At 49.7% G+C, this 26,401-nt stretch overlaps 1 protein-coding gene across 2 annotated transcripts in view; it reads left to right on the top strand.

Annotated features, from left to right (window-relative positions):
- Window positions 1-26,401, top strand: part of HMCN2 (hemicentin 2) — an 816,728-nt gene that overhangs the window by 73,684 nt on the left and 716,643 nt on the right. For both annotated transcript variants that reach the window (XM_069237054.1, XM_069237056.1), the window contains exons 3-4: window positions 21,515-21,673; window positions 22,173-22,295. In XM_069237054.1, the coding sequence (XP_069093155.1) occupies window positions 21,515-21,673; window positions 22,173-22,295 (282 nt within the window). The remainder of the gene's footprint in view (window positions 1-21,514; window positions 21,674-22,172; window positions 22,296-26,401) is intronic.

The raw sequence follows: 26,401 nt of genomic DNA on the forward strand, positions 1-26,401 counted from the left end.
ACACAACCCCCCCCCCCCAAACGAAGGACAATAAGACTAGCCATGACCTGATGAGTCTTCATTGTCTAAGTGGAAATATCTGGAGAGTCCATCTGCATTGGAGTGGCTACTCCCAGGTCTATGTTCCACTGTATAGTCCATTCCCTGTAGGGATATGGACCACCTCAACAATTTAGGATTTTCACCTTTCATTTGTTTTAGCCAAAGTAGAGGTTTGTGGTCTGTCTGAACAATGAAGTGAGTGCCAAACAGGTATGGCCTCAACTTCTTCAGAGCCCAGACCACAGCAAAGGCCTCCCTCTCTATGGCAGACCATCGCTTTTCCAGGCAAGATGGTACTTTCCTTCAGTAACAAAGCCTGTACTTGGTGGAGGTGCTTCACACCTCCCCCTGCAGGAACTGTAACACCTTCCAGTGAGCCTCAAAGGCTCACCCCCTTTGTTACAGCACCCCAGGGCACTCCAGCTAGTTGAGTTGCCCGCCCCCTCCGGCCTCGGCCCCACCTTTGGCGGCAAGGCCGGAGGAGATAATGAGAAAAACAAGGAGGAGTCACTGGCCAGTCAGGACAGCCCCTAAGGTGTCCTGAGCTGAGGTGACTCTAACTTTTAGAAATCCTCCATCTTGCAGATGGAGGATTCCCCCAATATGATTACGGATGTGCCCCCCTCCCCTCAGGGAGGAGGCTCAAAGAGGGTGTAGCCACCCTCAGGGCTAGTAGCCATTGGCTACTAACCCCCCAGACCTAAACACACCCCTAAATTCAGTATTTAGGGGCTCCCCAGAACCTAGGAACTCAGATTCCTGCAACCTAAGAAGAAGAGGACTGCTGAACTGAAAAACCTGCAGAGAAGACTGAGACACCAACTGCTTTAGCCCCAGCTCTACCGGCCTGTCTCCCCACTTCTAAAGACACTGCTCCAGCGACGCGCTCCCAGGGTCCAGCAACCTCTGAATCCTCAGAGGACTACCCTGCATCTAGAAGGACCAAGAACTCCTGAGGACAGCGGCTCTGTTCCCCAAAGACTGCAACTTTGAAACAAAGAAGCAACTTTGAAACAACACACGTTTCCCACCGGAAGCGTGAGACTTTCACTCTGCACCCGACACCCCCGGCTCGACTTGCGGAGAACAATCACTTCAGGGAGGACTCCCCGGTGACTGCGAGACCGTGAGTAGCTAGAGTTGACCCCCCTGAGCCCCCACAGTGATGCCTGCAGAGGGAATCCCGAGGCTCCCCCTGACCGCGACTGCCTGCTTCAAAGACCTGACACCTGGTAAAGGCACTGGATCCGCAGCCCCCAGGACCTGAAGGATCTGACCTCCAGTGCAGGAGCGACCCCCAGGTGGCCCTCTCCCTTGCACAGGTGGTGGCTACCCCGAGGAGCCCCCCCCTTGCCTGCCTGCATCGCTGAAGAGACCCTTGGTCTCCCATTGCTTTCTATTGAAACCCCGACGCTTGTTTTGCACACTGCACCCGGCCGCCCCCGTGCCGCTGAGGGTGTACTTTCTGTGTGGACTCGTGTCCCCCCCGATGCCCTACAAAACCCCCCTGGTCTGCCCTCCGAAGACGCGGGTACTTACCTGCTGGCAGACTGGAACCAGGGCACCCCATTCTCCATTGAAGCCTATGCGTTTTGGGCACCACTTTGACCTCTGCACCTGACCGGCCCTGAGCTGCTGGTGTGGTAACTTTGGGGTTGCTCTGACCTCCCAACGGTGGGCTACCTTGGACCCAAACTTGAACCCCGTAGGTGGTTTACTTACCTGCAAAAACTAACAAACTCTTACTTCCCCCAGGAACTGTTGAAAATTGCACTGTGTCTAGTTTTAAAATAGCTATATGTCATTTATGTGAAAACTGTATATGCTATTTTGCTAATTCAAAGTTCCTAAAGTACCTACCTGCAATACCTTTCATTTGAAGTATTACATGTAAATCTTGAACCTGTGGTTCTTAAAATAAACTAAGAGAAGGTATTTTTCTATACAAAAACCTATTGGCCTGGAATTGTCTCTGAGTGTGTGTTCCTCATTTATTGCCTGTGTGTGTACAACAAATGCTTAACACTACTCCTTTGATAAGCCTACTGCTCAACCACACTACCACAAAATAGAGCATTAGAATTATCTCTTTTTGCCACTATCTTACCTCTAAGGGGAACCCTTGGACTCTGTGCATACTATTCCTTACTTTGAAATAGTGCATACAGAGCCAACTTCCTACATTGGTGGATCGGCGGTGGGGTAAAAGACTTTGCATTTGCTGGACTACTCAGCCAATACCTGATCACACGACTAAATTCCCAAAATTGTCATTAGAAACTGATTTTTGAAATTTGAGCTATTTTTCTAAATTTTTAAAAGTCCTGCTAGGGCCTTGTGTTAGTCCCTGTTAGCATTTCTTTTTAGAGTTTAAAAGTTTTGTGGAAGTTTGAATTAAGATCTAGAGATAGTTTTAGATTCTTAAAAAGTATTCCAAATTTTAGAAACATAGGGGGTCATTACGACCCTGGTGGCCGGCGGTAAGCTGGCGGTAATACCGCCGGCCCCTCCAACATACCGCCAGGCGGAATCCCCAGGGCAGTGGTGCAAGCACCGCTGCCCTGGGGATTATGAGTCCCCGACCGCCAGCCTGTCCATGGCGGTAAACACCGCCATGGAAAGGCTGGCGTTTAGGGGACTTGGGGTACCCCTGGGGGCCCCTGCACTGCCCATGCACTTGGCATGGGCAGTGCAGGGGCCCCCAGGCATAGCCCCGTCGCGCATTTCACTGCCCGAATTTCGGGCAGTGAAATGCGCGACGGGTGCTACTGCACCCGCTGCACATCTGCATTGCCGCCGGCTCTATTGCGAGCCGGCAGCAATGTTGATGTGACTTTTCCGCTGGCCCAGTGGAAAAGGCATAAGAGGGAGCCAGGAATACCGCCGGCAATGGCGGTATTCTGGCTCCCGCAGCCTCGGCGGTCTTTTTGAAAGACCGCCGAGGTTGTAATGAGGCCCATAATGTCTAATGCAGAAGAGAATGTGATGGAACTCGACATCACCCCTTACCTCCATCTTAGGATGAGAGAGTTAAGGTCTCTCTGCAAATTAAAAAATATTAAAGCTGGTTTAAACTCTACCTTATTACAGCTCCAGGAGCTGTTGGCAGAGTTTGCCAAAGACAGCCCCTCTGAGGATGACCTCCTAGAGGAAGAAACTAGTGATGTGGAGGAAGTCCCACTTCCAGTCCTAGTTAGGGAGATCAGGGCTCCTCAAACCCTGACTCCAAATGTGATAGTCAGAGATGCTGCTTTCCTCACAGGAGGGTCCAGCACCTCTGGAGTCACTGAGGATAGCCTCAGTGAAGATGACCTCCTGCTAGCCAGGATGGCCAAAAGATTGGCTTTAGAGAGACAGCTCCTAGCCATAGAAAGGGAAAGACAAGAGATGGGTTTTGGTCCCATCCATGGTGGCAACAACACAAATAGGGTCAGAGATTCTCCTGACATGTTGAAAATCCCTAAAGGGATTGTAACTAAATATGAAGATGTTGATGACATCACCAAATGGTTCACAGCTTTTGAGAGGGCTTGTGCAACCAGAAAAGTAAACAGATCTCACTGGGGGGATCTCCTTTGGGAAATGTTCACTGGAAAGTGTAGGGATAGACTCCTCACACTCTCTGGAAAAGATGCAGAATCCTATGAGCTCATGAAGGCTACCCTGATTGAGGGCTTTGGATTCTCCACTGAGGAGTATAGAATTAGATTCAGGGGGGCTCAAAAATCCTCGAGCCAGACCTGGGTTGATTTTGTTGACTACTCAGTAAAAACACTGGATGGTTGGATTCAAGGCAGTGGTGTAGATGATTATGATGGGCTGTACAATTTATTTGTGAAAGAACACCTGTTAAGTAATTGTTCAAATGATAAACTGCATCAGCATCTGGTAGACCTAGGACCAATTTCTCCCCAAGAATTGGGAAAGAAGGCGGACCATTTGGTCAAGACTAGGGTGACCAAGACTTCCACAGGGGGTGACCAAAAGAAAGGGGTCACAAAGCCTCCCCAGGGGAAGAGTGTTGAGACATCCAAAGGGAAAAATAGTAAAGAGTCTTCTTCAGGCCCCCAAAAACCTGCAAAGGAGGGTGGGCCCGAGCCTCTTCACAATCCAATTTTGGGTACAAGAGTAAAAACTTTGATCCCAAAAAGGCCTGGTGTCGCAGCTGTAATCAGCCTGGACACCAAACTGGAGACAAGGCCTGTCCCAAGAAAGGTTCCACTTCTAACTCTACTCCAGCTAACACTGGAATGGCTAGTCTCCAAGTGGGATCAACAGTGTGCGCAGAGCAAATCAGGTGTCACACTGAAGCTACATTAGTCTCTGAGGGTGGGGTGGATTTAGCCACACTGGCTGCCTGGCCCCCTAACATGCAAAAATATAGGCAGCAGCTCTTAATTAATGGGACAAGTGTAGAAGGCCTGAGGGATACAGGTGCCAGTGTCACCATGGTGACAGAGAAACTGGTTTCCCCTGGTCAATACCTGGCTGGACAAACTTATCCAGTCACCAACGCTGACAATCAGACTAAAGTACATCCCATGGCTATGGTAACTTTAGAGTGGGGAAGGGTCAATGGCCTGAAACAGGTGGTGGTCTCCTCAAATATCCCTGTAGACTGTTTGCTTGGAAATGACCTGGAGTCCTCAGCATGGGCTGAGGTAGAACTGAAAACCCATGCAGCCATGCTGGGTATCCCTGAACTGGTGTGTGTCAAGACAAGGGCACAGTGCAAGGCTCAGGGTGAAAAAGTGGTGTTGGAGCCTGGAAAAAGGGCCCAACCCACCAAGAGAAAAGGAAAGAAGGCTGGGGAACCAGCTTCAACACAACAAGAAAAAGAGAACCTCTCTTCTCAGGAAGAAGTTCTGCCCTCTGAGGGAACTGAGCCTCTGGAGTTAAAACCTTATCAGGTTGAGCTCCTAGGCCCAGGGGGACCCTCAAGGGAGCAGTTGTGTAAGGGGCAAGAAACCTGTCCCTCTCTTGAAGGCCTTAGGCAGCAAGCTGCTGAAGAGTCCAATGGAAAGATAACAGGAACACATAGGGTCTATTGGGAAGATGGACTCCTTTACACTGAGGCAAGAGATCCCAAACCTGGTGCCACTAGGAGAGTGGTAGTGCCTCAGGAGTTTAGGGAGTTCATTCTGACCTTAGCCCATGATATTCCTCTTGCTGGGCATTTGGACAAACCAAGACGTGGGAGAGACTGGTCAACCACTTCTATTGGCCCAACATGTCCCAGAAGGTCAAGGAGTTTTATGTCTCCTGTGCCACCTGTCAAGCCAGTGATAAGACAGGTGGGCACCCAAAGGCCCCCCTCATTCCACTTCCAGTGGTGGGGGTCCCCTTTGAAAGAGTGGGTGTGGACATAGTGGGTCCACTTGAACCTCCCACAGCCTCAGGGAAGCTATACATACTAGTAGTAGTGGATCATGCTACTAGATTCCCTGAAGCAAGTCCCCTTAGGTTGACTACTGCCCCTGCAGTAGCCAAGGCACTCATTGGTATTTTTACCACAGTGGGTTTTCCTAAGGTGGTGGTGTCTGACAGAGGTACCAACTTTATGTCAGCATTCCTGAAGCACATGTGGAATGAGTGTGGGGTGACTTACAAATTCACCACACCATACCATCCACAAACCAATGGTCTTGTTGAGAGATTCAACAAAACATTGAAAGGCATGATCATGGGGCTCCCTGAAAAACTCAAAAGGAGATGGGATGTCCTTCTTGCCATGTCTGCTTTTCGCCTACAGAGAGGTGCCTCAGAAGGGAGTAGGGTTTTCCCCCTTTGAACTTCTGTTTGGCCATCCTGCAAGGCAGTGGTCTTCAAACTTTTTAATGCCGCGCCCCCCCAATTGAAAAATAAAAATCATTGGGCCCCCCCTCAGAATTTTTCACATTCATTTTAGAAAGATGTCAATGTTTAAATAGGTATAAACCTATTTAAACATTGCAGTTAAGTATTGTTACCTTTTTAAAACTGCAATAACATGATTTTGCTTAAAACAAAGGCATGTTATCTATATAATATTTCTTTTGGCCAGAGTTTGGCGCCCCCCCTGGGATCACTTGAGGCCCCCCAAGGGGGGCCCGCCCCCCAGTTTGAAGACCTCTGCTGTAAGGGGACCACTAGCTCTTGCGAAAGAAGGCTGGGAGAGACCTCTTCATGAGCCTAAGCAAGATATAGTGGACTATGTACTAGGCCTACGTTCAAGGATGGCAGAGTATATGGAAAAGGCAAGTAAAAACCTTGAGGCCAGCCAACAGCTCCAGACGTTTTGGTATGACCAAAAGGCTGCAATGGTTGAATTTCAGCCAGGGCAGAAAGTCTGGGTTTTGGAGCCTGTGGCTCCCAAGGCACTTCAGGACAGATGGAGTGGCCCTTACCCAGTACTAGAAAAGAAGAGTCAGGTCACCTACCTGGTGGACCTAGGCACTAGCAGGACCCCCAAGAGGGTGATCCATGTGAACCGCCTCAAGCTCTTCCATGATAGGGCAGATGTGAATCTGTTGATGGTAACAGATGAGGACCAGGAAGCTGAGAGTGAACCTCTCCCTGATCTCCTCTCCACAGACCCTAAAGATCGCTCAGTTGATGGAGTGATCTATTCAGACACCTTCTCTCGCCAACAGCAATCTGACTGTAGGAAGGTCCTGCAACAGTTTGCTGAGCTCTTTTCCCTAACCCCTGGTCAGACACACCTGTGTACCCATGATGTGGACACAGGAGACAGCATGCCTGTCAAAAACAAAATATTCAGACAGTCTGACCAAGTTAAGGAAAGCATCAAGGTGGAAGTCCACAAGATGCTGGAATTGGGAGTCATTGAGCACTCTGACAGCCCCTGGGCTAGCCCAGTGGTCTTAGTCCCCAAACCTCACACCAAAGATGGAAAGAGAGAGATGAGGTTTTGTGTGGACTACAGAGGACTTAATTATGTCACCAGGACGGATGCCCATCCCATTCCAAGGGCAGATGAACTCATTGACAAACTAGGTGCGGCCAAATACTTGAGTACCTTTGACTTGACAGCAGGGTACTGGCAAATCAAAATGGCACCAGGAGCAAAAGAAAAGACAGCATTCTCCACACCTGATGGGCATTATCAGTTTACTGTTATGCCTTTTGGTTTAAAGAATGCCCCTGCCACCTTCCAAAGGTTGGTGAATCAAGTCCTTGCTGGCTTGGAGTCCTTTAGTGCAGCTTATCTTGACGATATTGCTGTCTTTAGCTCCAGCTGGCAGGACCACCTGGTCCACCTGTAGGAGGCTGGACTGGCTTGCAGTGAGTACCAAGGGGTACTTGCACCTTGCACCAGGCCCAGTTATCCCTTATTAGTGTATAGGGTGTCTAGCAGCTTAGGCTGATAGATAATGGTAGCTTAGCAGAGCAGCTTAGGCTGAACTAGGAGACGTGTGAAGCTACTACAGTACCACTTAGTGTCATATGCACAATATCATAAGAAAACACAATACACAGTTATACAAAAAATAAAGGTACTTTATTTTTATGACAATATGCCAAAGTATCTTAGAGTGTACCCTCAGTGAGAGGATAGGAAATATACACAAGATATATATACACAATAGCAAAACTATGCAGTATAGTCTTAGAAAACAGTGCAAACAATGTATAGCTACAATAGGATGCAATGGGGACACATAGGGATAGGGGCAACACAAACCATATACTCCAAAAGTGGAATGCGAACCACGAATGGACCCCAAACCTATGTGACCTTGTAGAGGGTCGCTGGGACTATTAGAAAATAGTGAGAGTTAGAAAAGTAACCCTCCCCAAGACCCTGAAAAAGTGAGTGCAAAGTGCACTAAAGTTCCCCTAAGGACAAAGAAGTCGTGTTAGAGGAATAATGCAGGAAAGACACAAACCAACAATGCAACAACGCTGGATTTCCAATCTGGGGTACCTGTGGAACAAGGGGACCAAGTCCAAAAGTCACAAGCAAGTCGGAGATGGGCAGATGCCCAGGAAATGCCAGCTGTGGGTGCAAAGAAGCTTCTACTGGACAGAAGAAGCTGCGGTTTCTGCAGGAACGCAAAGGGCTAGAGACTTCCCCTTTGGAGGACAGATCCCTCTCGCCTTGCAGAAGTGTTTTCCCACCGAAAGAACGCCAACAAGCCTTGCTAGCTGCAAATCGTGCGGTTAGCGTTTTTGGACGCTGCTGTGGCCCAGGAGGGACCAGGAGGTCGCAAATTGGACCAGGAGGTAGAGGGGATGTCGAGCAAGACAAGGAGCCCTCTTAGCAGCAGGTAGCACCCGGAGAAGTGCCAGAAACAGGCACTACGAGGATGCGTGAAACGGTGCTCACCCGAAGTTACACAAAGGAGTCCCACGTCGCCGGAGACCAACTTAGAAAGTCGTGCAATGCAGGTTAGAGTGCCGTGGACCCAGGCTTCGCTGTGCACAAAGGATTTCCACCGGAAGTGCACAGGGGCCGGAGTAGCTGCAAAAGTTGCGGTTCCCAGCAATGCAGTCTAGCGAGGTGAGGCAAGGACTTACCTCCACCAAACTTGGACTGAAGAGTCACTGGACTGTGGGAGTCACTTAGACAGAGTTGCTGGATTCGAGGGACCTCGCTCGTCGTGCTGAGAGGAGACCCAAGGGACCGGTAATGCAGCTTTTTGGTGCCTGCGGTTGCAGGAGGAAGATTCCGTCGACCCACGGGAGATTTCTTCGGAGCTTCTAGTGCAGAGAGGAGGCAGACTACCCCCACAGCATGCACCACCAGGAAAACAGTCGAGAAGGCGGCAGGATCAGCGTTACAGAGTGGCAGTAGTCGTCTTTGCTACTATGTTGCAGGTTTGCAGGCTTCCAGCGCGGTCAGCAGTCGATTCCTTGGCAGAAGGTGAAGAGAGAGATGCAGAGGAACTCGGATGAGCTCTTGCATTCGTTATCTAAAGTTTCCCCAGAGACAGAGACCCTAAATAGCCAGAAAAGAGGGTTTGGCTACTTAGGAGAGAGGATAGGCTAGCAACACCTGAAGGAGCCTATCACAAGGAGTCTCTGACGTCACCTGGTGGCACTGGCCACTCAGAGCAGTCCAGTGTGCCAGCAGCACCTCTGTTTCCAAGATGGCAGAGGTCTGGAGCACACTGGAGGAGCTCTGGACACCTCCCAGGGGAGGTGCAGGTCAGGGGAGTGGTCACTCCCCTTTCCTTTGTCCAGTTTCGCACCAGAGCAGGGCTAAGGGGTCCCCTGAACCGGTGTAGACTGGCTTATGCAGAATTGGGCACATCTGTGCCCAAGAAAGCATTTCCAGAGGCTGGGGGAGGCTACTCCTCCCCTGCCTTCACACCATTTTCCAAAGGGAGAGGGTGTAACACCCTCTCTCAGAGGAAGTTCTTTGTTCTGCCATCCTGGGCCAGGCCTGGCTGGACCCCGGGAGGGCAGATGCCTGTCTGAGGGGTTGGCAGCAGCAGCAGCTGCAGTGAAACACCAGGAAGGGCAGTTTGGCAGTACCAGGGTCTGTGCTACAGACCACTGGGATCATGGGATTGTGCCAACTATGCCAGGATGGCATAGAGGGGGCAATTCCATGATCATAGACATGTTACATGGCCATATTTGGAGTTACCATTGTGAAGCTACATATAGGTAGTGACCTATATGTAGTGCACGCGTGTAATGGTGTCCCCGCACTCACAAAGTCCGGGGAATTGGCCCTGAACAATGTGGGGGCACCTTGGCTAGTGCCAGGGTGCCCTCACACTAAGTAACTTTGCACCTAACCTTTACCAGGTAAAGGTTAGACATATAGGTGACTTATAAGTTACTTAAGTGCAGTGTAAAATGGCTGTGAAATAACGTGGACGTTATTTCACTCAGGCTGCAGTGGCAGGCCTGTGTAAGAATTGTCAGAGCTCCCTATGGGTGGCAAAAGAAATGCTGCAGCCCATAGAGATCTCCTGGAACCCCAATACCCTGGGTACCTCAGTACCATATACTAGGGAATTATAAGGGTGTTCCAGTAAGCCAATGTAAATTGGTAAAATTGGTCACTAGCCTGTTAGTGACAATTTGGAAAGAAATGAGAGAGCATAACCACTGAGGTTCTGATTAGCAGAGCCTCAGTGAGACAGTTAGTCACTACACAGGTAACACATTCAGGCACACTTATGAGCACTGGGGCCCTGACTAGCAGGGTCCCAGTGACACATACAACTAAAACAACATATATACAGTGAAAAATGGGGGTAACTTGCCAGGCAAGATGGTACTTTCCTACACCACCTGAAGGAGGTTTTGAAGGCTCTGCAATCAGCAGGCCTCTCTATCTAGGCATCTAAATGCCAGATAGGGCAGGGAACTGTGGTTTACTTGGGTCACCTTGTAGGTGGAGGCCAAGTTCAGCCACTCCAGCCTAAGATCCAGACTATTCTGGACTGGGCAGCTCCAAAAACCCAGACTCAAGTCAGGGCATTCCTTGGCTTGACTGGGTACTACAGGAGGTTTGTGAAGGGATATGGATCCATAGTAACAGCCCTCACAGAACTTACCTCCAAGAAAATGCCCAAGAAAGTAAACTGGACTGTAGAATGCCAACAGGCCTTTGACACCCTGAAACAGGCAATGTGCTCAGCACCAGTTCTCAAAGCTCCAGATTACTCCAAGCAGTTCATTGTGCAGAGAGATGCCTCTGAACATGGGATAGGGGCAGTTTTGTCCCAAACAAATGATGATGGCCTTGACCAGCCTGTTGCTTTCATTAGCAGGAGGTTACTCCCCAGGGAGCAGCGTTGGAGTGCCATTGAGAGGGAGGCCTTTCTTGTGGTTTGGTCCCTGAAGAAGCTGAGACCATACCTCTTGGTAATCACTTTGTAGTGCAGACTGACCACAGACCTCTCAGATTGCTGCTGCAAATGAAAGGTGAAAATCCAAAACTGTTGAGGTGGTCCATCTCCCTACAGGGAATGGACTTTATAGTGGAACAAAGACCTGGGACTGCCCATGCCAATGCAGATGGCCTTTCCAGGTTCTTCCACTTAGAAAATGAAGACTCTCTTGGGAAAGGTTAGTCTCATCCTCTTTCGTTTGGTGTGGGGGGTGGGTTGTGTAAGGAAATGCCTCCTTGGCATGGTTACCCCCTGACTTTTTGCCTTTGCTGATGCTAAGTTTTGATTTGAAAGTGTGCTGAGGCCTGCTAACCAGGCCCCAGCACCAGTGTTCTTTCCCTAACCTGTACTTTTGTTTCCACAATTGGCACACCCTGGCATCCAGGTAAGTCCCTTGTAACTGGTACCCCTGGTACCAAGGGCCCTGATGCCAGGGAAGGTCTCTAAGGGCTGCAGCATGTCTTATGCCACCCTGGGGACCCCTCACTTAGCACAGACACACTGCTTGCCAGCTTGTGTGTGCTAGTGGGGATAAAACGACTAAGTCGACATGGCACTCCCCTCAGGGTGCCATGCCAACCTCACACTGTCTATGAAGTATAGATAAGTCACCCCTCTAGCAGGCCTTACAGCCCTAAGGCAGGGTGCACTATACCATAGGTGAGGGCATAAGTGCATGAGCACTATGCCCCTACAGTGTCTAAGCAAAACCTTAGACATTGTAAGTGCAGGGTTGCCATAAGAGTATATGGTCTGGGAGTCTGTCATGCACGAACTCCACAGCACCATAATGGCTACACTGAAAACTGTGAAGTTTGGTATCAAACTTCTCAGCACAATAAATGCACACTGATGCCAGTGTACATTTTATTGTAACATACACCCCAAAGGGCACCTTAGAGGTGCCCCCTGAAATCTTAACCGACTATCCGTGTAGGCTGACTAGTTTTTGCAGCCTTACACACACCAGACATGTTGCTGGCCACATAAGGAGAGTGCCTTTGTCACTCTGTGGCTAGTAACAAAGCCTGTACTGGGTGGAGGTGCTTCACACCTCCCCCTGTAGGACCTGTAACACCTGGCGGTGAGCCTCAAAGGATCACCCCCTTTGTTACAGCACCTCAGGGCACTCCAGCTAGTGGAGTTGCCCGACCCCTCCGGCCACGGCCCCACTTTTGGCGGCAAGGCCGGAGGAGATAATGAGAAAAACAAGGAGGAGTCACTGGCCAGTCAGGACAGCCCCTAAGGTGTCCTGAGCTGAGGTGACTCTAACTTTTAGAAATCCTCCATCTTGCAGATGGAGGATTCCCCCAATAGGATTACGGATGTGCCCCCCTCCCCTCAGGGAGGAGGCACAAAGAGGGTGTAGCCACCCTCAGGGCTAGTAGCCATTGGCTACTAACCCCCCAGACCTAAACACACCCCTAAATTCAGTATTTAGGAGCTCCCCAGAACCTAAGAACTCAGATTCCTGCAACCTAAGAAGAAGAGGACTGCTGAACTGAAAAACCTGCAGAGAAGACGGAGACACCAACTGCTTTGGCCCCAGCTCTACCGGCCTGTCTCCCCACTTCTAAAGACACTGCTCCAGCGACGCGTTCACAGGGACCAGCAACCTCTGAAGCCTCAGAGGACTACCCTGCATCTAGAAGGACCAAGAACTCCCGAGGACAGCTGCTCTGTTCCCCAAAGACTGCAACTTTGCAACAAAGAAGCAACTTTGAAACAACACCCGTTTCCCGCCGGAAGTGTGAGACTTTGCACTCTGCACCCGACGCCCCCGGCTCGACTTGTGTAGAACAATCACTTCAGGGAGGACTCCCCGGCAACTGCGAGACCGTGAGTAGCCAGAGTTGACCTCCCTGAGCCCCCACAGGGACGCCTGCAGAGGTAATCCCGAGGCTCCCCCTGACCGCTACTGCCTGCTTCAAAGACCCGACACCTGGTAAAGGCACTGCATCCGCAGCCCCCAGGACCTGATGGATCCGACCTCCAGTGCAGGAGCGACCCCCAGGTGGCCCTCTCCCTTGCCCAGGTGGTGGCTACCCCGAGGAGCCCCCCCCTTGCCTGCCTGCATCGCTGAAGAGACCCCTTGGTCTCCCATTGCTTTCTATTGAAAACCCGACGCTTGTTTTGCACACTGCACCCGGCCGCCCCCGTGCCGCTGAGGGTGTACTTTCTGTGTGGACTCGTGTCCCCCCCGGTGCCCTACAAAATCCCCCTGGTCTGCCCTCCGAAGACGCGGGTACTTACCTGCTGGCAGACTGGAACCGGGGCACCCCCTTCTCCATTGAAGCCTATGCATTTTGGGCACCACTTTGACCTCTGCACCTGACTGGCCCTGAGCTGCTGGTGTGGTAACTTTGGGGTTGCTCTGAACCCCCAACGGTGGGCTACCTTGGACCCAAACTTGAACCCCGTAGGTGGTTTACTTACCTGCAAAAACTAACAAACTCTTACTTCCCCCAGGAACTGTTGAAAATTGCAGTCTAGTTTTAAAATAGCTATATGTCATTTATGTGAAAACTGTATATGCTATTTTGCTAATTCAAAGTTCCTAAAGTACCTACCTGCAATACCTTTCATTTGAAGTATTTCATGTAAATCTTGAACCTGTGGTTCTTAAAATAAACTTAGAAAATATATTTTTCTATAAAAAAACCTATTGGCCTGGAATTGTCTCTGAGTGTGTGTTCCTCATTTATTGCCTGTGTGTATGTACAACAAATGCTTAACACTACCCTCTGATAAGCCTACTGCTCGACCACACTACCACAAAATAGAGCATTAGAATTATCTCTTTTTGCAACTATCTTACCTCTAAGGGGAACCCTTGGACTCTGTGCATGCTATTTCTCACTTTGAAATAGTGCATACAGAGCCAACTTCCTACACTCACCATGAAGCAGTCTAGAAATGTCTAGGTGCAGCTTTCACGACAAGAAGGAGTGGAACCTGTGGGATGTGGGAGAGTCCACATGCCCATCTTGTACCGGGGATGGTCCCACCCTGGGGGAAGGAGGATTTGCCTCACAGCGGTGTGTGGTGCATTGAAAACGCCCACCCATGCAGGTCTTCACTGGATAAACAGAAGCTGTAACCACCCACCACCTTCCGCTTAATTCCACCAATGGGCTGACTTATGCCCAGGGCTACTGGAATTATGTGGCAGGAGAGGGTCAAATTATGCGGCATAATACAGTACATTTTGTAATAGTATTACTTCATTATTTGGTTACTTTTAAACGTGGTAACACTGACTGGGCATTGGTTGCTCCTCATTAGTACAAGTTCAACATCCGAACATAGCAATAAGTAACAGAAAGGTGACCAGTCCAGCTTTGCAAAGGGCCTTTCACTGCGCGGCAACACCTGTTGTATTTTTAGTAACTTTTGAAAGTAGAAAGAAAAGTTTTGTTGAAATCTATAGATTATGCAGCAGATGACGGATTATGTGGCAAATGGGGCAAATCTATAATTATCCTAAAAGTGCTGCGGCCGCACATCGCATAATTCCAGTGGCCTTGTTCATGAAGTACCTGTCCTACTCACTGGCAGGGTAACACTGAGCATATTTTCCGCAGCTATTGAGGTATTGTCTCTGATGCTGCTGCCCACAGCCATTGGCAGATTATCTCTGGGCATAGCAGCCCCACACACTGCTGCGGTATCGCCGGAGATACCACCCCTCGTCAGTTCTGTTTGTATTCAGAGGTTCTAGCTGCTGTCATTCATGCCATGTCTCTGGTATTACCTTCCTGGGTCTTTTTCACAGTAACTGTGGGTAGTACCACTGGAGATACCATGCCAATGACTGCCAGGTGCCCTGTGGAGCATCTTGTGAATCAGTCCGGGCAATACCACTGGAGAATCTAGTGCCACCACAGGCAGATGCCAGTCACAGTGTGACTCGCCCTCTAGAAACTCCATGCCAGTGACTTGCTCGTACCTACAGAGATGCCGTACCAATGTTTGGCTGGCACTGCAAGCGATACCATGACATTGATGGCCTTTATGCTAGAAGCACTTTACTCCTGTCTACAACTCTCTACGACACTCCACTCTATGGCACTCTACTCCACTCTACTCCACTTTATGCCACTCCACAACACTCTCCGGCACTCCACTTTATAACTCTCTATGACACTCTACTGCATTCTGCTACAGTCTACCACCCTACCCTTCACTTTACGACACTCTACTCCACTCTACAACACTCTACTCCGCTCTGTGCCACTCCACTCCACTCCACTCCATGACACTCCACTCTACGACACTCTACTGCATTCTACTGCAGTCTACTACCCTTCACTCTACGACACTCTACAGCACTCTGCTCTGCTCTGTGCCACTCCACTACACTCTATGACACTCCACTCTACGACACTCTACTGCATTCTACTGCAGTCTACTACCCTTCACTCTACAACACTTCACTGTACTTCACTCTGTGCAACTCTACGCCTGTCCGCTCTATGCCACTCCAATCTAGGCCACCATACTCCACTCTACGACACTCCACTCTATGGCACTCTACTGCATTCTACTGCAGTCTACTACACTTCACTCTACGACACTCTACTGCACTCTACAGCACTCTGCTCCGCTCTGTGCCGCTCCACTACACTCTATGACACTCCACTCTACGACACTCTACTGCATTCTACTGCAGTCTACTACCCTTCACTCTACGACACTCTACTGCACTCTACTGCAGTCTTTTACACTTCACTCTACGACACTCTACTCCACTTCACTCTGTGCAACTCTACGCCTGTCCACTCTATGCCACTCTAATCTAGGCCACCATACTCTACTCTATGCCACTCCACTCTACGACACTTTATTCCACTCCAGTCCATGACACCCCGACACTCCAGTCCATGACATTGTTCTCCCCTCTACTCTTTGCCCCTCTACTTCACTCCACTCCACTCTAGTCCACTCTCTTTTGCGCCACTAACCTTAGCCATGCTGAACAGCGGCCACGCTGGTACACAACATGGCTAAAACACATTGGCAAAGCCAAAAGCTCTTCTACAGGCGAGACCTATTTGCTTTGCCAATGCTTTTTTCTTTATAGGGCAAAAAAGTTTTCTACGCAGAAGAAACACAGGAGAGCTTTTGCACCGGAGGCTGCGTGTCAGTTGTACGCACTTTTCTCTGTGTTGTAGAGTGGGAATAGAAGCCAGCCTGAAGTGTCACCTGACACTCTCAGTCATACATGTGCAAACCAGTGGCGTAACGAAACTTGAGGGGTCCCCCTACAACCTGGGAATGCGTCAAGAGCCTGTGCCACCCCAGGGGCATAGTAAGAGTGATGCAACAGGGAGAAGTAGCTCTATTTCTCCCAGTTTTTTCCTCTTTCTATGTGTGCTGCATTCTGCAATCATAGAAGGAGCAGAACTTCTCCATTGGTTGTTTTTGTGCAGGAAGGTGTCCCTTCCTGCAGAAAAAACACAAAAACTATCACCACCCCACAATGCAGGCATCCTTGCTCCATGGTGCAAGGGTGCCTATGTTGGTGCATGGCAGCAATTTGTGTGCCAGTGCAGGGAGGGAGGACAGAAATGCGCCACATCTTGTAGGTACGGTGCATTTCTGGCCTTTCCCAGTGGCGCAGGGTGGCACAGCAAGGCACTTGCTGTGCTGCCCTGTGCCACGGGCCTTGTAAATATGGCCCCTGGTGTCTGAGGCTCAGGCTTCTGTGGGGCTTTACTGAAATGTGACGACCTGGCTGCAGATTGGCCACTGTGGCGGAAGACGCCCCGCAGGTATGCAGATGGCAGCTGAGTCATCCGATTTACAGATGTAAGTCCTTGCGGTTGGCATTTCCTCCTGAAATGGCTTCCATATGTATGGAAAAAGCCACTGTGCAGGGAGGGAGAGGGTGAACACGAAGGCCTACAGTGCCATTCCGGCGTGCCAGGACTCTTGTCTCTAATGGGATTTCTCGAGATGCACCCTGAAGAGGGAGCCCATTGCCAGAATCACACGATATGTGCAGAGCTGGACTGGGAAACCAAAGCAGCCCTTGTGAATTTTGTCAGACCAGCCCCCTTACCGTACATAGCAAATGAGTCAGGGCTGGCTTTAGGGATGGTGCGCCCGGTGTGACAATCTTTCTTGGCACTCTGCCCCCTAAAAGACCTACTCCTTGGATTCCCTCACTACCACCGGGCAAAAGTGCCCCTCATCTCTCCATAGCCCCTCTCTCACATAGATATTTGTTTTAAAGTGCTGGTAAAGGCTGGATTTACTAACCCACTCAGCTATCCACATAAAATACAGATCTGTTCTTAGCAGCAGACATATTAACCCTCTGTGCTATTTTATGGCGAGTCAAAACTGACATTGGACAAAACTCAGTTCTCTCTCTCTAGCAGGAACATTAATTACAAGAGTTATCTTGACTGTTTTCTATTGCTGCCTGAAAGCTTAAGGCACAAGGAACTCTAGAGCAGGTGCTTTTTAAGTTGTAAGTTATTGCTAAACATAGCGCCCCCCTGAGGTCAGCGCCCCCTCTAAGTCAGCATCCAGTGCAGATGCACCAGTCGCGCACCCCTAAAGCCGGCCCTGATCCAAGCGCAGTGAGCGAGCTTTGCCACTAAAAAGAAGACTTGAAGGGTTCCCTCACCAAGAAAATGTGGGCAAAATGGCAAAAATGGTGCATTCTACAACACATTTTTCATTATATATTCAATTGTATTAGCATTTAAAGCATAGTAAATAATGACCTTACAGTGCACCCAGTTACCCAGCCCTCTAAACAATTATAATTAGGCTGTTTTTCACGTGTGTGGGTATAAAATGTCGCAGGTAAGGCTCCCTTTCAGTGAGTCACACTATCACTGTGCAAAAAACAGACACTGTAGGCATTTGTTTGTATTGATGTATTAACAAGGAAGACCACGTTTTCCATTCATATCATCTTCTAATCACATCACAATTTGTAATGCCATAATTTACAATACATATATTCTTCAATTACTGAATTGCTAGGTGACTAACACAGGAAAGCCTGAAAAGGCAATTTAGTCCTCTACATTGGCCATTTATCACTCAAGAGCACCTGCAGTCTGAGCCGGAAAACAAGGGGGCTTCTCCCTGAGCGGGGGTGTCGGGGGTCAGGGTCGGGTTTAGTGCGGATGGTAGACAATGCAATAGTCTTTTTTGAGGCCCTTCAATGAAATTATCACCATCCAACAGTGCCCCTCATCCAGAACCCTTCCTCATCTAGAACCCTTCCATGCTGCCACTCATCTAGAACCATTCCATGCTGCCACTCGCCCAGAGCCCTTTCATGCTGCCACTCATCCAGAGCCCTTTCATGCTGCCACTCTTCCAGAGCCCTTCCATTCTGCCACTCATCCAGAGCCCTCTTGTGCTGCCACTCATCTGGAGCACTTCCATACTGCCAGTCATCTAGAACCCTTCCATGCTGCCACTCATCTAGAGCCCTTTCATGCTGCCACTCGCCCAGAGCCCTTTCATGCATCCACTCATCCAGAGCCCTTTCATGCTGCCACTCATCTAGAACCATTCCATGCTGCCACTCATCCAGAGCCCTTTCATGCTGCCACTCATCTAGAACCCTTCCATGCTGCCACTCGCCCAGAGCCCTTTCATGCTGCCACTCATCCAGAGCCCTTTCATGCTGCCACTCTTCCAGAGCCCTTCCGTTCTGCCACTCATCCAGAGCCCTCTTGTGCTGCCACTCATCTGGAGCACTTCCATACTGCCAGTCATCTAGAACCCTTCCATGCTGCCACTCATCTAGAGCCCTTTCATGCTGCCACTCGCCCAGAGCCCTTTCATGCATCCACTCATCCAGAGCCCTTTCATGCTGCCACTCATCTAGAACCATTCCATGCTGCCACTCATCCAGAGCCCTTTCATGCTGCCACTCATCCAGAACCCTTCCATGCTGCCACTCATCCAGAGCCCTTCCATGCTGCCACTCATCCATAGCCCTTTCATGCTGCCACTCTTCCAGAGCCCTTCCGTTCTGCCACTCATCCAGAGCCCTCTTGTGCTGCCACTCATCTGGAGCACTTCCATACTGCCAGTCATCTAGAACCCTTCCATACTGCCAGTCATCTAGAACCCTTCCATGCTGCCACTCATCTAGAGCCCTTCCATGCTGCCACTCATCCAGAGCCTTTTCATGCTGCCACTCATCCATAGCTCTTTCATGCTGCCACTCATCTAGAACCCTTCCATGCTGCCAATCATCCAAAGCCCTTTCATGCTGCCACTCTTCCAGGACCCTTCTATGCTGCCACTCCTCCAGAGCTCTTTCATGCTGCCACTCATCCAGAACCCTTCCATGCTGCCACTCATCCAGAGCCCTTTTGTGCTGCCACTCATCTAGAGCACTTCCATATTGCCACTCATCTAGAGCCCTTCCGAGCTGCCACTCATTTAGAACCCGTCCATGCTGCCCCTCATCCAGAACCCTTCCATGCTGCCACTCATCTAGAACCCTTCCATGCTGCCACTCGTCCAGAGCCCTTTCATGCTGCCACTCATCTAGAGCCCTTCCATGCTGCCACTCATCCAGAGCCCTTTCATGCTTCCACTCATCCAGAGCCCTTTCATGCTGCCACACTTCCAGAACCCTTCCATGCTGCCACTCATCTAGAGCCCTTCCATGCTACCACTCATCCAGAGCCCTTCCATGCTGCCACTCATCCAGAGCCCTTTAATACTGACCCTCATCCAGAGCTCTTTCATGCTGCCACTCTTCTAGAACCCTTCCATGCTGCCACCCATCCAGAGCCCTTTCAAGCTGCCACTTTTCCAGAGCCCTTTCATGCTGCCACTCATTTAGAACCCTTCCATGCTGCCACTCGTCCAGAGCCCTTTCATGCTGCCACTCTTCAAGAGCCCTTTCATGCTGCCACTCTTCCAGAACCCTTCCATGCTGCCACTCATTTAGAACCCTTCCATGCTGCCACTCATCCAGATCCCTTTCATGCTTCCACTCATCCAGAGACCTTTCATGCTGCCACTCATCCAGAACCATTCCATGCTGCCACTCATCCAGAGCCCTTTCATGCTGCCACTTATCCAGAGCCATTCCAAGCTGCCACTCATCTAGAACCCTTCCATGCTGCCACTCATCTAGAACCTTTCATGCTGCCACTCATTTAGAACCCTTCCATGCTGCCACTCATCCAAAGCCCTTTTGTGCTGACACTTATCTAGAGCACTTCCATATTGCCACTCATCTAGAGCCCTTCTGAGCTGCCACTCATTTAGAACCCGTCCATGCTGCCCCTCATCCAGAACCCTTCCATGCTGCCACTCATCTAGAACCCTTCCATGCTGCCACTCGTCCAGAGCCCTTTCATGCTGCCACTCATCTAGAGCCCTTCCATGCTGCCACTCATCCAGAGCCCTTTCATGCTGCCACTCATCCAGAGCCCTTTCATGCTGCCACACTTCCAGAACCCTTCCATGCTGCCACTCATCTAGAGCCCTTCCATGCTACCACTCATCCAGAGCCCTTCCATGCTGCCACTCATCCAGAGCCCTTTAATACTGACCCTCATCCAGAGCTCTTTCATGCTGCCACTCTTCTAGAACCCTTCCATGCTGCCACCCATCCAGAGCCCTTTCAAGCTGCCACTTTTCCAGAGCCCTTTCATGCTGCCACTCATTTAGAACCCTTCCATGCTGCCACTCGTCCAGAGCCCTTTCATGCTGCCACTCTTCCAGAGCCCTTTCATGCTGCCACTCTTCCAGAACCCTTCCATGCTGCCACTCATTTAGAACCCTTCCATGCTGCCACTCATCCAGATCCCTTTCATGCTGCCACTCATCCAGAGACCTTTCATGCTGCCACTCATCTAGAACCATTCCATGCTGCAACTCATCCAGAGCCCTTTCATGCTGCCACTCATCCAGAGCCATTCCATGCTGCCACTCATCTAGAACCCTTCCATGCTGCCACTCATCTAGAACCCTTTCATGCTGCCACTCATTTAGAACCCTTCCATGCTGCCACACATCCAGAGCCCTTTCATTCTGCCACTCATCCAGAGCCCTTTCTTGTTGCCACTTATCTAGAGCCCTTCCATGCTGCCGCTCATCTAGAAACATTCCATGCTGCCATTCATCCAAACCTTTCATGCTGCCACTCATCCAGAGCCCTTTCATGCTGCCACTCATCCAGAACCCTTCCATGCTGCCACTCATCCAGAGCCCTTTCATGCTTCCATCCAGAGCCCTTTCATTCTGACACTCATCTAGAACCCTTCCATGCTGCCACTCATCTAAAGCCCTTTCATGCTGCCACTCATCCAGAGCCCTTCCATGCTGAAACTCATCCAGAACCCTTTCATGCTGACACTCATCCAGAGCCCTTCCATGCTACCACTCATCCAGAGCCCTTCCATGCTACCACTCACCCTGAGCCCTTCCATACTGCCACTGATCTAGAACCCCTTCTGTCACGGATCTAGAACCATTCCATGCTGCCACTTATCTAGAACTCGTCTGTGGTGCCACTGATCTAGAACCCTTCCATTAATCTAGAACTCTTCCATGCTGGCACGAATCTAGAACCCTTCCACGCTGCCGCTCATGCTCTTGTTTTATGTCTTTTCGGCTAGGGTGGAGGGGACTGTCCTGAGATGAGTGTTGGAGCCATCAAGCTGGCTGTGGAGGTGTCTCGTCCAGGATCCTTCATCTACGTCTTCACGGACGCGCGAGCTAAGGATTACCGGAGGAAGCAGGAGGTGCTTCAGCTGCTGCAGCACAAGCAGTCTCAGGTGAGATCACAGCGGCAGGTTCACTAAGGCAATGGAGCCTCCTAGGGAGAGGGAAGCAGTACTGCAGTTCAACCATTCTCAGCTGAGAGCCCATTGGACAGTCATCCCTGGGGACCATTCTCAGTTGAGAGCCCATTGGACAGTCATCCCTGGGGACCATTCTCAACTGAAAGCCCATTGGATAGTTTTCCCTGGGCATGGGTCCTGTTGGGACACGAGTGGCTATCACATCTCAAGCTGCATCAGATGACAGCCTTAGTCAAGGTGGAGACCTGACTTTGCAGAGCCTCATTTTAGCTCCAAGAACTATCTGCACCAGAGCTCCCTGGGTCTCTGGGGAGGATAGAGCTACAGAGGTGATGCCCTCTGTGTGTGTGACTCCTTAAATCCATCCATGGTGAGCTATGTCTTTAAGTTGCCAGGTGGGTTTGTGAGGATGGATGCCTCCTTTGTCAAATGTTGTTCTGATGTGTCACCACAATGCTCTGCTCCCCTATAGGTTGTCTTTGTGTTGACGGGGGACTGTGGGGACAGGAGCCACCCAGGATACCGAGTGTATGAGGAGATCGCCGCCACCAGCTCGGGGCAAATCTTCCATCTGGACAAGCAGCTGGTGAATGAGGTAAGGTCAAGCTGTGGTGCTGTAGGAAGCAAAGTTGTGCTGGAGGTGGCCATTTTAGGGTGACCAGATGTCCCGGATTTCCCTGGACAGACCAGTTTCAGAGGGCTGTCCCAGTCTCCCAACGCTTTCCTTCATTTTAAATACATATCCTGGTTTTTTAGACAAAGGTCGAATTGTCCTGCAAAGGAGAACTAAAAGGTTTACTTTGTTCAGTAATTTGTCCGTTAAGTTCAGGCAGGGCAAGAGGAGGTTGGGTGCATACCTGCTACAGTAGAGTGGAGATAGTGGGAGCAGGGTAGGGGTGCTCAGGGTAGAGGGGAGACAGTGAGGAGGACAGTGGGGGCTCAGGGTAGAGGTCCTGCAATAGCTAATGGTTTGCAAGTGTGGCTTGTAAATGTCTGGCTGTATTTATTGTAGGTGTCTCTCTCTCTCTATCTCTCTCTGTCTTTCTCTCTCTCTTCATATGTATATATTTATACATAGATAGATAGATAGATAGATAGATAGATAGATAGATAGATAGATAGATAGATAGATAGATAGATAGATAGATAGATAGATAGATACGTATTTAGAAGGCTGCACAGAATTTGGAACAGGTCAGTCAGAGAATTAAGGCTAAAGATTTTAGTCCTACTTTTATGTCTGGCTTGTCCCAGTTTTTGCTTCTCAAAATCCAGTCACCTTTGCTGCCTTTCTGTGGTGGGGAGCAGTTCTTCTCTTCTTTACGCAGACTGTAGTCATTCAGTACTCTCTGTTGGGGCTTCTCTTTCCTTTCCATGCGGAGGCTATCACAGATTACTCTGGGCCTGATTTAGAGAGTTTGATGAATGGGTTACTCTGTCACAAATGTGATGGATGTCCCGTCCGCCGTATTACGATTCTCATAGGAAATAATGGAATTGTGATGTGGCGGACACAATATCTGAGTAACCCCATGCGCTAAACTCTAAATCAGACCCTCTGTTGTTGGCAGTCATTGATTACGCTTTGCGTGGTTGGACCCTTTCTGCACTCTTTGGGGGTAATCGTTCAACAATTTCTTACGCACGTACGTTGTTCACACCACCTGTACGCTCTTACATCTCCTCTCACCCACAAGCTATCCAGGTGTGCTATCTTGTACCAACCAATGCGGATCTTAAGGTGACCTATTCCTCAGAGACATCATGCTCCCTGTGCGCTATTTAACCGTACGCTGCCTTCATTGTGGTGATTGTAGTCCGGCTCTTCTACGGTCTTGACACAGACGGCTTCAGCCATCTGTCACAGACAGTACTGCGTACAGTAATACATAGATTGGGGGTTAGGTCAGCCCCCTGCACATCATTGGATGGCTTTCCTGTCTATCTCAGTTCCTTGCGCTTCATCGTATTGCTTTCCTCCCTGTTCGTGTACTTGTCCGCCCAGCGTGTATTTCTTCTTTACCTGTGCTTTCGATTGCCTATCTTGTATCTGCTAGTGATTTTATTGAAGCATTTTTCTTTTTTTTCACTTGTAAGGAAATGCTTCTTTTTGTATGGCCACCTCTCAAGTCTTTGGACGGAGTCTGCTTGTTTTGCGACTCTGAGAGTGCGCTGAGGTCTTCTACCTACTCATCAGAGCCTGTACCCTGACCCTTGAACAGATACGTTGAATTGACTTTTACCCAATTGGCTAAGTGACTTACCTGTATGTCCCTAGTAAATGGTATCCAGGTTACCCAGGGCATGTAAGTTAGAGGGTCACCCCAGGGATTGCAGCACTGGCTGTGCCACCCTGGGTGTGACACGAGTAACACGAGCCTCCGAGCCCGCCATTTGCAGGCTGAAAGAGCAGTTTAAAATGCTTGACTGACCTTGTCATTTAGAGCAATAGAAAAGCTAGACTTCCCCCTGGTATATGTGTGAGTCACCTTTACGGCAGGCCCATCCAGTCCTAAGGTGCAAAATGCGAAACTGTCATTTCTACTTTGGAAAAGCTTGATCGTCCAATTGGCGAGTACAGAGTTACACACTGATCCCTCGGCTGTGCTAACTGTGGAACGGAGAAGTGGGTCATCCAATGTGTCAAACAACTCATTACATTAAGCCTGGCTTGAGTCTCAGGTCAAAATTCATGTAACAAGTTGGAGTGTGCAACTTTAGGAAAGTTGCCACTACATTGCCTTTTGTTCCCTGCTCCTACACTGGTTGCATACGAGGTCCTGTCACCAAGAGAGTTTTCCACCCTCCTGGGGAGATGTGCTCAGGATTCCCAGGAAATAATACAATTGGGGCCTGGTCTGGAAGGAGATGTCACTTCCCTTGTGCAGGAAGCCACACAGGAATTGGCCCAAAAGGTGAGCTTGAAAAGAGAAGCTGCCTTTGAAGGGCAAATGGGTAGCACTTGGGAAAGGGGCTGCTTCATTGTTCCAGCATACAGGGTGGCAAGTGGCACAGGAGAGGGAAAAGCAGGTGCCAAACCAGTTTTCCAGGGGCACGTAGCCACCTTGGTAGCCACTCCTCTGGGTTGGGCTGGGTAGCTTCACATGCTGAAAGAGGGGTCCTGTCATATTGGAAGTAGGCAAAAGGGTACATCCTGGATTGTCCAGATGACACACTTCACAGAAGTGGTCATTAGGCGGGGGGAACCTGTACCCCTTTGGCTACCAACTGCATCTTAGCCTGAGGGCATTTTCTGAGCAAGAGGGCACCCCTGGCACCCGAAACTAAGATCTCGACTGGACTTAACGAAGGAGCCAGCAGGACTGCCTTGCTGCATCGTGGAACCGGCAAAGAGAGGCTGCGCCAGTGTGGACGACACCCGCCGACCCTGGCAGTTAGCAAAGGAGAGGGTCTGTGCCTGTTGTGTCCTGCTCATGGAGAGGCCCTCTCTGGATCCCAGCCGAAGCAAAGAGACTCCAAGGGTCAGTTGACTAACCTACTGTTCACTGCACAGGGCCACAAGAGCATTCACTGCATCCTAGAGCATTATCAGCATCCTGTATCCCTTGCATCAGGACCATTCCCATAGGAAATCACTGCAACAGTCTGAAACTGACTGAGGACTGCTTCACCTGCTGAGGTAACTGTTTCTGAGCACCTTGCTGATCCCTCTGGCTTGCCTCCTACTGGAGTTGGTTCCCCCAAAATGACTCTAAGGGACCGCAGTACAATTAGCCCAACTTTTTGCTGAAAAAGTTGCTAAGTGTCAAATTCATTGAATTTGCCAATGTGTGTTTGCAGTTGAGTGAAATGCTTTGATTTACTATTCCTTTTAAATTCTATATATCGGGAACCCTTGGGTGTATCCTTTTCAATGTGGTGTATACAACTATAATAAAATAGTCTATTTTTATAATTTAGGGTTAGTTTTCTTGTCCATTTCTTCTCTGATTGGTTCAGTGTTGTTTGAATGCTTTACAGATGTTCCTTTGTGTAAGCCTCGCTGCTCAGAGCCACAGCTACCCAGGGTTGAGCTGAAGTTTGACAAACCAAACCTGCTAATCCAAAAGGGGTTGTTAAGTGTATTAAACAGTGAGGTCAGACATCCACGCCATGTAACACACCCCATGTCCTCACACTGAGGATAAACAAAGACACCCTCTGCAAACAGGAGCGAAAAAGGAGAGAGAGTTCTCTGAAGACAGAAGAGGCTGAGACCCCAAGATAGTGACACAAAGGAGACAGACCATGGGAAATTATGACTATGGACACGTAAAACGCAACAGCCTGAAGTCCTTACCCTCGGATCACTTATTCTAAATGTATTTTCACTGCTTGCATTCTTCTTTGTGCTAGAAGAAGCCTTGAAGGTAGAGTTGTCAAATCGGTGCATCGTGCCGGGCTCCTTGTTTTTAATCCTCGTCTTTCACAAGTCATTTTTATCCCCGTGCACTAAACCTGAGTCTTAAACAGAGGAGAACACACAGCAGATTAGTAGGCCAAGCTGAGCCCGAGCTGAGCCATGAGTCTGGCTTGGCTCTAAGAGTCCATGCACGAGCCGAGCCATGAAATGTTTGTGGAGGAAACCAAATCATAGAAAAACAATTTTGAGGAAAGACAAATTTAAGGGAGTACAATCAGGGCCGGTTTTAGTGCAGGTGGCGCCCTGTGCGACAGTCTTTTTTGGCGCCCCCCACCCCA

The sequence above is a fragment of the Pleurodeles waltl genome, chromosome 6, assembly GCF_031143425.1.
Source record: "Pleurodeles waltl isolate 20211129_DDA chromosome 6, aPleWal1.hap1.20221129, whole genome shotgun sequence".
In the NCBI taxonomy this organism is placed as follows: Eukaryota; Metazoa; Chordata; class Amphibia; order Caudata; family Salamandridae; genus Pleurodeles; species Pleurodeles waltl.